General features: G+C 36.8%; 1 protein-coding gene across 16 annotated transcripts in view; it reads right to left on the bottom strand.

The window, feature by feature from the left end:
• AAK1 (AP2 associated kinase 1) overlaps positions 1 to 13,192 on the bottom strand; it is a 158,989-nt gene that overhangs the window by 23,105 nt on the left and 122,692 nt on the right. For 6 of the 16 annotated variants that reach the window (XM_025045175.1, XM_025045182.1, XM_025045174.1 and 3 more), the window contains exons 14-17: positions 12,523 to 12,755; positions 11,058 to 11,233; positions 9,525 to 9,629; positions 4,028 to 4,123 (exon numbers count right to left, since the gene is read on the bottom strand). In XM_025045175.1, coding sequence (XP_024900943.1) covers positions 4,028 to 4,123; positions 9,525 to 9,629; positions 11,058 to 11,233; positions 12,523 to 12,755 — 610 coding nt within the window. The remainder of the gene's footprint in view (positions 1 to 4,027; positions 4,124 to 9,524; positions 9,630 to 11,057; positions 11,234 to 12,522; positions 12,756 to 13,192) is intronic. The other 10 variants (XM_025045178.1, XM_025045180.1, XM_015587557.2 and 7 more) reach the window with 5 other exon arrangements.

The raw sequence follows: 13,192 nt of genomic DNA, 5'->3' as shown, positions 1-13,192 counted from the left end.
TCGGTCTTGAAGAAATATTTGCACAACCATGTTTAATGAAGCATTATTCACAATAGCTAAAAGATGGAATCAACCCAAGTGTCTCCTGACAGATGAATAGATAAATGAAATGTGGTAGACACATAATGGAACATTCACCTTTAAAAAGGAAGGAAATTCTGACGTATGCTATGACATGGATAAACTTTGAGGACGTTATGTTAAATGAAATGAGCCAGTCACAAAACAACAAATACTTTATGATTCCATTTACATGAAGTACCTAGAGTTGTCAAATTCAGAGACAAAATAGAATGATAGTTGCTACAGTCTGGAGGGAGGGAGAAATAGAGAGTTATTATTTAAAACTTTAGTACCACCTATACCTTATCTGTTCCCTAATGCAAACAGAAGGCAAAATAAATGAACACACAGCATATGAGCATCACTGAAATACTTTGAGATTCACTAGAGCTAGGCTTCATTTGGCAGCTTTGTGAGCACACAAACGCTAAGGGTTGTGATTTTTTTTACACCAGATTTTCTAAGAAAATTTGTTTTATGATACTTTGAAAATAAAAATGTTCCTTAAAAAAACAAACAAACCAAATATACAATGTCCTTTTATCCAGATTTTAACAATCATTATATCAAGGAAGTCTACTTCAGTGTCTGTCAGTTGTGCAAAGGTCAAAGGTCTAATTTAGAGCAAGTTTAATTTCTAGAAGAACAAAAGATCATTGTCTAAGACTTTGTGATAACTAGGACTGCCCCACTGGGAATAAGGATACAGAACCAAAGTTGTTAAAACACTACCTATCTTTATACTGATTTAAAATTTACAAAGCAATTTCAAATACATGACTTCATCTGAACCTTATGATCCACTCCAAAAGACAGGTTTTAGTATCACTAATTTTGAGGAAAACAGAGTTTAAGTGATTTGACCGAAATCTCCCAGCTAGGATCCAGGTCTAGGATCTAAGTAGCAGGAATCCAGGTCTTACAAGTTCAAATCCATTTTCGTGTTTCCCTAAACCTTAAATACAGTTCTCTAGTAGAAGGCTTTACTGATCTGGGAACTATCCTAACAACAAAGAAATGTTCACTGCTTGGCGGGTACGGGCCATGAAAAGGACTGTGTGGAACTGCACAGTCACACAGCACTAAGGCCTCACTTCCTCCCCTGGAAAATGAGATATTACCTGACATACCCAGCACTCAGTGTTATTTGTAGGATCAAAGCATAAAATAAAATGCTAAGTCATTAAAGGTACATATTTGTCAGGAGGCTAACATTTCATGATTCTTATCATTGGGAAGGCTGACTGTGGAAAGTAAGCATGTATGGAAAACACACTAACCAACCAAAAAATCTGACTGGCGCCGATAGTGGCCTGGAAGTAGTGACAAACTGGTTGCTATGAGGGGGCAGGAGGTAGAGGAGACAAATTTGCAGTTTTCTGAAGTACCAGAGACCCTAAACTCTCAGTTCTTCCCTCACTCAGGCATTTCAAGACACTAAGGAAGGATATAGGGGCCTTGGATAAAGAAACTATATAACTGAATGGTGCTATAAGATGAACATTAAAATAAAGAAAATAAAGATACAGTGGTTAACATGCCATATACTTAGCCCAGATTCTGGAGGGTACAATGAAAGGCTGGAGTTGAAGGATGTGCTGAGCCTAGCTACTATAATCATCCCAGAGTTTGGCAGCTTCCTGACACTGTGGGCTATGCCTTCATTTATATTTATATACCTTTGAAGTGGGAGGCCTGGCTGGGGCTTGGCAGAGGCACAGATGGAAGGCTATAAAGCCAGCAGTCTGGTGTTCGGGAGTTGGGACAGAAATGGGCGGTAATGGAAACTCTAAAAGCCTTTCAGCCTCAGGTTTTACTTCATTCTTTCACCCAATCTGCATATATTCATTGAATGCTGACTCTCCCTGGGCAGTATTCTCAGCACTGGCAATATAGTGGTGAAGAAGACAGCAAGGTCTCTCCCTTGGGACAAAGACATTCTATTCTGGTGAAGAGTTAGACAAGGAACAAATAAAAACAGACAGGTCATGATAAAAGCTATGAAGAAAAGAGCCAGAGGGTGTGACTGAGAGTACCTGTGAGACCATACTGGGCTTTTCTGAGAAGAGGGCACTTAAGGTGAGACCTAAATGTCAAGATTTGGAATAAAAACCTTCTAGGCAGAGTACAGCAAGTACAAAGGCCCTGAGGTAGGAATAAGCTTAGCCAGTTAGAAGGAAGACTGAGAGGAAGAATGCTATGAGCTCAGGTTAGGGGAGTAGCCAAGGGCTAGATTAGTTAGGGCCTGTAGGTCATGATAAGTAGTCTAGATTTTATGCTCGGTGATATGGGAATTAACTGGAGCAAAAAGCAATGACATTTATGTTCTGATTTATGTTTTTAAAAGATGAGTCTGGTCTGACAGATCAGAAAGCAATAAGACACTCCTGGAATTCTCTATCAGAATGTTGCATTTTAATATATTTTCCATTAAAACCCAAGAGGGGGCTTATGACTTAATTGGTATTAAAGTGCACACCAGTGACACTTTAATAGGAATAAGAATGAGAGAAATATGAGAAATATGAATGGGAGATAGGAATGATGAGAATAAGGAAGACAGGATGGTAGCCAGATGGCTCTAGTGGCCCCCAGGCTCATTTTCACAACCCTTCAAAACTTATCTCTACAATTAGGAGTTGATATCCTGAGCCATCTGGCACATGTGCCTAGGTCCTCACCCCTGATCCAGAGGGCTCCTGTGACAGATGCAGAGGACAGCTACTTGCCAGCAGGCCTCCATGCTCTGGCCTGTGCCAAGAGGCCACCCCTTCCAGCTTCCCCACCTGATGGGCTATCTAGGTAATAGTACAAGAACCTGCGTGTCAAAGTAAGAATGGCAAAGGTGTCAGAGGAAGAATGCCTCAATAATCCCTTTTCCTTGCCTAATTCTATGACTGTCACAACAGGGAGGAAAAAGAGGCCAGTGAACTCCAGCTTGAGTTTGCAGCCCAGACCTTTTCCAGCCTTCTACTTGAAACTGGCCTGTCTAGGTACTGCCAGGCATACCTGGATGCAATGGAGATTTGATGCCTTTCCTCCTTTTAACTACCCTAGACTGAATCAGTCCTCAGTGATTTGGGGTATTTTTGACCTACGTTCAGGTCCAGCAAGCTGTAATGTTACATAATACTACCTGATCAAAGCAAGTTTTTGCTTCTTTATAAGGGTCAACAAATTTCTTAAAGAAATAAAAACTGTCTTGGTACCGTAGCTACAGTCTATCGTCATAGGGAGAGGGTATGAATATCATAATCACAATCAATCAAATAGCTTTAACATTTTAGGAAAGAAGAAAAACCCAGCGGATCCTATCAGTTTAAGACCACAAATGGGGAAAAAAGGAAGACTATCAAAAGCAAAATTACCACCAGATGCTTCTAAGGAGCTGGATTTATTTGCTGTTTGAAAGAGAATGATAAAGATGAGAAGGGGCAGCTTCTGTTCCTCACATCATGCTCCTCCTTTCCCCAAAAGGATGGGGAGTGGGGCAGGAAGAGAACTCTTTGACATTCATGAACTCCAAATGAAAAGCATCCAATTATGTTTCAAAAGCTGTTTCAATCAGAACACACTAACCATTTCTTACTTTTTTAGACTGTTTACTTAAAAACCAAGATATGGTAGACCTAAAGGTTTTTAGGTAGTGGAAGAGCCAGGAAAGGAACACAGGTCTCCTGATTCGCACTACCTATCAACTTTTACCATGTATTTTTATACTATAAAGTAAAAGTGTATTATAGGAAAATAGGAACTGGACAGGAAGTCACCCCTTATCTCATCATCATACCATAACCACTATTAGCATTTTGTTCTATCACATGCTTATAGGTCCCCATCCCATATTGTTACACTCATATTGAACTAATCAGATCGTTTTCAAGGAGTGTTTAAAACAATTCTCAAGAGACCCTGGGACAGCAGAATCAAGTTGCTTAACCTCAGAACAGTTCTATTTACCTACCTGGTGCATCAGGTACTTGAAGAGGAATGAAAGGATCAGATACACTTAAAAGTGGGAGGTTAGAATCCACAGTCTGCCCACCCTTCCTTTTTTCAGCTGGAGTTGTTTGGAGTGGAAGGAAGGGTTAAAGAGAGAGAGAGAGAAAAAAAAGAAAAGGAGAAAATATCAAGTAAATCTAGATGAATTTACCATCTATTAACCCAACACCTCAAATTAAAGAGTAAGCATAAATTTAGAGGTAGAATAGAGAGATGAATGGATATAATCTAGTGTAATGGCAAAGTATATATGAGACATAAAATCTGGTCCTTGCAACATACTCTAAGATACAATTAATGATAAGACTAGGACATTCACACATCTGAAATTCCACATTTTCCTTATATGAAAGCCCACGGTGACCTCTTTCAGAATTCCTATAGCAATTACTGTCCATAGCACACATTTTGGCATGTAAACAAACACTATTTTGTAATGTAGCACATATTTATAGGTACTTCCTATGTACCGATTACCCTCTTGCTGTCACTGTATCACCAAATGTCTAATATAGTGCTAGGCGCACCAACAGGGAAGAGACTTCTTGCCTACTGCAAAGTTAGACAAGCCCTAACCTCTGGACTACTTCTTACATGCTATTGGCATTCATTCTATATTTGGCAAACTTAAAGAGTCACACAAATTTATACATCCTAAGGGATATCAGAACTTAAAGAGATCTTAGGATTTTCTAGCACAATTTTCTTATTTTCCAGAAAAGAAAATAAAGCCCAGAAGAGATGAGCCAGAGGTCCACCAGCAGAGCCAGGATCAGAACCCAGATTTCCTAGTTTCTACTTTAACAATTCTTTACACTGCATTTTAATATTCAGTTTGTTCATTAATTAAAATCTCATTTTGTCTTCTATAAAGTAGATTTTAAAAAAGCTTTTTATTTTCCAATAATTATGGAATCATAGGAAGTTGCTATATATAGAATCCTGTGAACCATTTAGCTTCCCTCCATGGTACGATCTTCTACACCTGTAGTACAGTAGCACTGACACTGGTATAATACTGTGAATTAGACTTTATTCAGTTTTCACATGCACTCATTTGAGTGTGTGTAATTACAGTTCCTTGCAGTTGGATCCTATGTATAGATTAGCTTAAGCATCACCACAACAATGATACAGAACTGTTCCATCAAACAGAAAAACTCCCTCTATATACTCCTTTAGAGTCATACACACTCTTTACTCCTGTCCCTATCTCTTGGAATCCACTAATCTGATCTTAAGCTCAATAATTTTGTCATTTAGAGAAAGTTATTAAAGTAGGGTTTTAACTAAGCTTCTTTAAAGGCAGATGGAGGAAGAGAAATGTAAAATCACTGCTCCTAAATTTCTGAAATATTTTAAATAAGACACAATGAAATATATTAAAGGAAAAAGAACAAATTATGAAAGTGAATATATAGTATAATTAATTTTTGAAAAAAAAATATATGCAGAAATAAAATTATGGGCATAGATACTGTAAAATGTCAGCAATGCTCGCCTCTTGCGGTAGAGTCATGAGTTCTTTTACTTCTTTGAGCTTTTAGTCATTTTCCTAAAATTTCACAAATGAATGCATATAATAAAAAATATTTTAAATAAAGAGGCACAAGGTCAAGTTTTAAATGTCTGTCTCCAATGTATGGACATAGTTCATCAACATTTTTGCAGCTTTCACCAAAAAAATGTTTAAAATAACTCTTGAGCCATCCTCCCTAACTTATTACCAGATTTCCTGATTATTTCCTGCGTTGGTCCATCAGAAGTTTTAAATCAGTGAACAGTCTGACCTTGATTAGAAAACTTGTAGAAAATGGTGCTATCCTGTACTTTGTACGAATGAGAACACATTAATTTCTGGGATTTAGATATAATTTTCTTATTTTCTTTCATCTGTAAAACATGAAGCTGTCACCAAAAAAAAAAAAAACAAAAAACACAAAAAACCAAACCCAAAAACATTCACACCAAAAACAAGAAAGAAAAGAAAATACCAAATGTTCTTAATAATGTTTGTAAAAGCTTAGTGTCACTGATTTACGAGATTCTTGAGATGTGGTTATGACTATAGCTTCTGAGCTGGGCTGCCCAGATACAAATCTCTATTCTGTCATTATCCAGCTGTAGCTTTGGATAGGCTACTTAACATCTGTGGGCTGTTGTGAGGATCACCTAAGAAGATGTGCAAAAAGCACTTATCTAGTAGACTTAGCAAGTAGCATGTACTCAATATATGTTCGCTCTCATTACTATCATAATTTTATTAAAATATGCGTTTTTACAGCTGCTAATCAAGGTCCGGTTAAAAAAAAAAAAGTACTGCCATTAAAACCCTCAAAGTAAGCATAAAGGGGAAGAAAGGCAAAAGCATAACAAAAAACAACTCTTAAAAAAAAAGAGTTCATACAGATAAACATACAACAAAACACAACAATGTGTGAAAGAATTGGGCATTCAAACTGGGAGTGAATGGAAAATGATTGGAGACCTCAGTCAGTAACACTGGTGAATCCAAACTCCTTTTCTTTCGCAAAAAGCAACTCTTTTCATTCATTCAGCAAATCTGTGCTGGGCCAACCTGTACTAAACGCTGGATTCAAAAGCAAAAAAGACTCATCCATAGCTTATTCTCTGATCCCCTTTCCGGGGAGACTGTATCCCACTCAGTACCACAGCTGGTAATCATTGTGATGTTCCCCCTCAAGGACAATAGTCAGTGCTTCACACATTTGGTACATTTAGTCAACTGTGTGGCATTTCAAATGCTAAGCACTTTAAACCAGACCAAAATATCAATAAATTTAAAAATTATATGGACCAGACAACAAAGCTGAAAATGAAAAATAACACACAAAAAATTCAATGCAATATTAAAAAGCGTAGCTCCCAAATAACTCCAATGCCTATTCCAAAATAATAACAGTAAGAACATCATATGAAGACTTATAGTATGGTTAAAACTTCAGTTTTTTTTCTTATGAGGGAAACAGATACCTAGTAGAAAGCACTCTCAAAAAACAATAATCCTCAAAGATTGGGGCGGGGTAGGCAGTTGGAGGGAGAAGAAAAGAGAATACTGGAATATCTGTGGAAAAGTCTTTCTGGATATTATAATTAGCCTCCTTCCCCACTCTCATGCTGCTTCACAACCACTGTTGTATTGGGAGAAAAATTCTAAATGCTTTCATTATTTTTTGTAAAGAATTCTTAAAAATATTACTGTGTTTCTCTTGCTATCAACAAAGCAAAACTAAGAAAAACAGGGAAATGTAATCAAAAGGTAAAAGGAAAAGTTAAAGAATTACAACACATAAAAACAGATTTTATAAATCTAAGAGTTGTCTTTGAAAGATTATAAAACAGCAAATCTCTAGCTAGAGTTAACAAGAAAAAGAGAAACACAAATACATACAATTAAAATTGATATACACAAAGAAAATACTTAAAAAGATTTAAATGTATTGTTCTATTTTATTTAAAAAAATGTAAACTACAGATGATTTTCTAAGAAAATATTACTAATTTTGCCTCATTATGTGGCAGAAATCCTGAGAGAGGAATTTCTGGAGCCAGAGGGTTGGTGTCCCAGCTCTGCCACTTGACTAGCTATGTGATTCTGGAAAAGAGACTAGTCTGTGTTCCGTTACCTCAACTGTAACTGATGTGCAGATGGTGTACCAACCTGAAAGGGCTGTTGAGAGGGTCAGAGGAGATAATTAATACTCATGAAGGACAAATGACAAACTGGGAAAAATGTTTATAATGTATGACATGTGAAGAGCTCATACAAATTAATAAGAACAAAATGAACACAAAACAGAAAAAAAGAAAAAAAGGCAAAGGACACAAACAATACAAATCCCCCCCAAAACAAAAATGGCCAATAAACAATGTCTCCTGTCTACAACCTCTGACCTGGGCTGGATGGAGAAATAGAAGGAAAATTACTATCATTCACTATTGATCAAAATAAAATTTGAATAGCATTCTTGGAGGGCAATTTGGAAATAGGCATCAAAAGCCTTAAAATACAAATATCTTTTGATTTAGTAAATAATCTCCTAGAAGTTATCTTAAACTGTAAAGGATATAAATAAAACTTTACTACAAGACTATATGGTGAAAAATTAACCACCTAAATATTCAATAAAGGAGATGTTAAATACAATGTTACTAGTCTATTAAGAGTCATGTTGTAGATTAATATTTATTGATATGGAACATTTATAAAATGAGTAAAAAACTGGACAACAGAAAATCCCTTCATAATACCCCAAAGCAAAAACTGCATAGGCAATATAATCATAATTCAATTAAAATATATCCAAAGTAACTCTTGGGTAAAGAAGAAATCAAAACTGCAACTTAAAAACATCAATAAAACAAGAATAAAAAAGCATTATATATTAAATACTGTGGAATGACAGCCAAGTTCTAATCAGAAATTTATGAGGTTAGAAAAACTACTAACACACCTAAAGAAAGCAAGAAGAATATATAAGGTTAAAAGCAGAAATTAATCAATATAAAATCAATACAAAAAATCAATTTTAGAAGTATATCTAATTCCATATCCTACAAAGAATACATTTAAAATATATATTCTACAAAATATATATCCTACAAAGAATATATTCACAATTTCTCACATCCATTGCTGAGAAATTTCAATGGTAAAACACTGACATTGAATTAATGTTTTAAAAAAAGGTACTTGGTTAAATATGTTAGGATATTTCCATATAAAGGAATTTAATGTAGATTTTTTTTTAATGCAGGCGTTTTTAAAGTTATATTTTAGGAGTTTCTTTAATGATGTGGGGGAATCATACCAGATTTATTAAGTGAAAAAAATAGGTTTTAAAATATGATGATAAAGATGTACTCTAGAGTCTTAAGCTGAAGTCTAACACTGCATGAAATTACGGTTACATGTATTTTTGTGAGGGAAGAGATCTATAAGTTTCATTAGATTCACAAAGATATTTAAGACCCTAAAAAAAGTCTCACTTAAAAAGAAACCCCCTCTCCCTAGAAGCAAACACACATACGCAAAAACACAGCCTAGCAGAGTCTCAGATATAGGACAGAACATCTAATTCTCAGAATTTTTCAAGTCATTCCAAAGAACCTAAGCAATTACAAGAGATTATCAGAGTGATGTTCCCCAGATTTAGAAATACTTGCTTAAAAAATGTCTGGGGACTAGAGAGAACAAATCCTGTATATTACTGCCAGATCATCGTGTCATTTCAACTGAAAGTAATTCTAGATCTTCCTTTATCTCTATCTTTTTTTATTGGAAATCTTCTGAATAAAGGAAAATATAAGTTACCATCAAGAAACTTATACTTTCCTTTATGGCTCACTGGGATGCTAGAGTTATCTGTGGAGTAGAAAACAGTGTGAAGGTGACAATAGTGAGTTTGTGTTTCAGATGTCTGATGTCAGATACTAACCAGTTCCAGCAGAAAAGGAGGAAGTGGCAAAAGCGTCACCTTGGGTTGGCTGAAAGCTTGGGATTAAACTCTCAGCTGAGCCTCCAAGCTTCTCAGGATGTTTGCCTGGAGGGACAAATACCATTCAGTTCATTCCAGCAGAATCCCATGATGTATCCCCAGGGCACTTTCTGAACTGCTTTCTAGATCTGACTCCTTTTTTACTGCATTATGGCAGCACCTTGGCCATTCAGAAGTCCTTGTCTAGTCACTGCAATCACCAAGAGAACGGCTGAGAAATGGAAGGATCAGTTTTGCAAGAGGAAAAGAGTTCTGAGATTGGCTACATAACAATGTGAATACAATTAATACTACCGAACCTTACACTTAAAAATGGTTAAGATGGTAATTTTTACATTATATTTTAATAAATAAATAACAGCAAAGAGACAGTTAGAGCTAAAGCCCTAAAGCTGAAGCACATTACTCAGAGTAGAATGTCTCTGCCCTCATTCAATCTATTTCTTTTTATATAATTCTAATGAGTTTGATGATTTGCTTTCCATGTTGGAAGCACTTTAGAAAGGAGGAGAGGGACTGGGGGAGATGGCAGCCGTGAGAGGCTGTGAGGCACAGGCACAATGACAATAGCTTAATGTGAAAGCCAACAGCTGAATAAGAAGAGAGGCAGGAAATTATTAAAAATAGACACAAGAATTTTAAAAACTTGGGAAAGTCACTTAATCGAGTGTAAAAATACTAGTTTTCAACAGTCTTAAAGGTATTTCTTTTGTAGTTTAGATTTATGGCACATATAACAATGAAATAATTTTACAATGAGTTGTCAAAGAAAGTTAAACCCTATTTAACTTCTGCTTAAAAAGGCAAGAAAACAATATGAATTTTAAAAAGGTATCTATAAAGTCATAGTTAAAGCTAAAATGTGTGGTCAAAGTTCATATAATTCACTTGGTTCGGATCATTCCTTTACCCTGTGCTCTTGTCTACACTGAGATACTCTTTTCGAATTGTATCATATTGTAAAATTTCCCAGGGTGTATGCTGTTGTTTTCCAAAGTGTGTGTGTGTGTCCTGCCTTCCAAATCAGACTGTGGGTTTGAGCGCAGAAATGACACTTCCTGTTTATTTGATCTCCTCTCCATGGTCAGTCAACAGTAATACAGAATTCTGATAGTCAAAGGTTCAGTGCCCACATGAGTACCCACTCTCATGGGTAAGCAGTTACAAATTTCTGAGACAATAAGCCCACGTAGGATGAGGGAACCATCATACCCCTCCAAGAAGTGACCATCCTGATCTGCCATCCTGATCTATGTTACCCAATCTTTCCTAAGTTTCTCATTCTCCTTGCCCACATCCACAACAGATTAGGACTTCTTGAGGATGAAAAGACTTGGTAAAAATAAAAATCAATTTGCATTCATACTTCAAAATCAAGCCTTTGAGAGAAAGACAGACCCAAGCCCACATTTTCATATGCGTGCCCCTCTAAAGTTAAAGTTCAAGAATCACAAAAAGACATCAACTACTCACCTTCTCCCAGCTTGGCAAAGTCCTTGTTTAGCAGTTCTTCAGCTGTGAGTTTGGAGAAATTGTCATCATCAAAGGGATTCCATGTAGAACCTTCCGAAGGATTATAAACATTCTGCTGAGAGGTCCGCGGAGAGCCTGATGGAGTGGTGGTTGCAGACCTAGGTAGGTTCCCATCCCCACGAAATAAAAAGACATATAAAAGTTGAAAGGGGTCAGCCTATTTTCTCTTTGTTTCAAGATCAAATTCTTTTCCGCGTCAAACCATAATTTTCCACGGTTATTTTCTAAAAGGACATTCCACAGCAACTGGACAGTTTCCACAGATAGCCTTTCCACTGTGGAAAATAAATGTCATAATTCACTATCTCCCACTACTCCCTTGCTTAGATTTCTGGTCTCATCTGCAACTCTTCAATTCAGGATCCCAAAGCAACTTGTTTTTAAGGCTTGTGTATCCTGTGGTGTCCACCACAACATCCACAATAACTGACCCTGGAGAGGCTGGGACTGATGCATATTCAGGCTGCCCTGCATCTGTCAAGATCTGGCATGCACAGAACTAAGAGCCACCGGCAATGGTCACTACCACAGTTCAAGAGAAAAAGAGACAGTTAACCACTACCTTATGCTTCTAGGTATCATTACTTAATTTTATTATAAAGTCTCTCTTGATACCTTTTGCCTTTAGCTAATGATTTAGAGATTTTTAATTTTAGAGTGCATGTTTCCAAAAAAGCCGAAGGCCTGAAATTGCATCTACACCACAAACACTCATTGCAATCTACTTTATATTAGGCACAGGGCCACTCACTGGATTTACAAAGGTTGAAACGTGATCCTTGTCTTGGAGGAACTCTAGGCTAGGTCAGCTAGACATACTCATATAGATAGACACATAAACAATGATAATGCAATGTGATACATGCTTAAAAAAAAGGATCAGACAAAATTCTATATCACAACCAGAGAAAGAATCAAAGAAAAGGTAACCTCTGACATGGATCTTGATGAATAAATTAACATTTCCTCGGTAGACAAAGAGGACTGCACAGTTAAGGGAGAGGACATAGGATGAACAAAATGCTTGTGAAGATGGAAAATGGTAAGTCCAATAATGTGGTACAACAAGACTTTGTTAACCAGTGAGTTCAGATATTACCCCACAGGCAAAGGGAAGTCAGTGAAAGATTTTCAACATGGAGATTTGGTTGGATCAGGAGTTTAGAAAATACTCCATAGAGCACAGAAAGGATGAGAGAATGGAAACTGTGAGGAAAATAGGAAATTATTTCTGAAAATAAGGATGTGCACTACAGGCAAACTCAGTTTCTTATTAAACAGAGATGTGTACCATTATATATATACATCTACACATATCTATATACATATACAAAGAATCACACAGTAACAGACCACTGCAGACCTTGCCCACAAAAAAAGAAGGATACGGGGAAACATCACATACTTAGACTTATTGAGACTGGCCTCAGCTGCAGCTGCCTGGAGCAGCTGGGTTGATTTGCTGGCAGGGACCCCAAAGACTGCACTGTGGGTTACGTCACTGAGAATCCGCCTGTGCCCAGCACGTTGGGTCTTGGGGGATGATGGAGGAGTGAGAGATCCGAGTTTCTGCCCCTGGATGGCAGGAGGTGGGGTTGTCTGAACCTTTGGCTGTTGTCTTACTGGGGCTTGAATCTGCTAGGAAAAGAGATAAAAAAATATGTTCCCACAAAAAAAAAAGGAAAAACAAATAAACAGATAAGCATAACCAAAAATGCCACATGAGAGCTAATATGGAGCTCAAATGGCTGAGTTTATCAATAATACCCAGAAAGACAAAAACTAGACCTTGAGGGTCTGAACTACAACTTTGGGACTGATACCAACATAGTATTTATCTGGTGTTTATACATAAATTTTAATCTTCATCAGCAACAATATATAGGGTAACCATAAGCAACGCAGCCCAGAACATAAGACTATAGAAGCTATTCCTAGCTCTAAAGATCTAGAACATGTCCTAAAGGACAACTTTCTGCTTCTGGGATCACATAGGAACTTGCTCAAAATGCCTCCAAATGGTAGGCTTTAACCACTGTCTGAAAACAATGAAGACACACCTCCAGCTAAAACAC

This window comes from Pteropus alecto, unplaced genomic scaffold (assembly GCF_000325575.1).
Source record: "Pteropus alecto unplaced genomic scaffold, ASM32557v1 scaffold131, whole genome shotgun sequence".
Lineage (NCBI taxonomy): Eukaryota > Metazoa > Chordata > Mammalia > Chiroptera > Pteropodidae > Pteropus > Pteropus alecto.
Note: the sequence above shows the minus strand (reverse complement) of the source record. Positions and strands in the feature narration are given on the sequence as shown.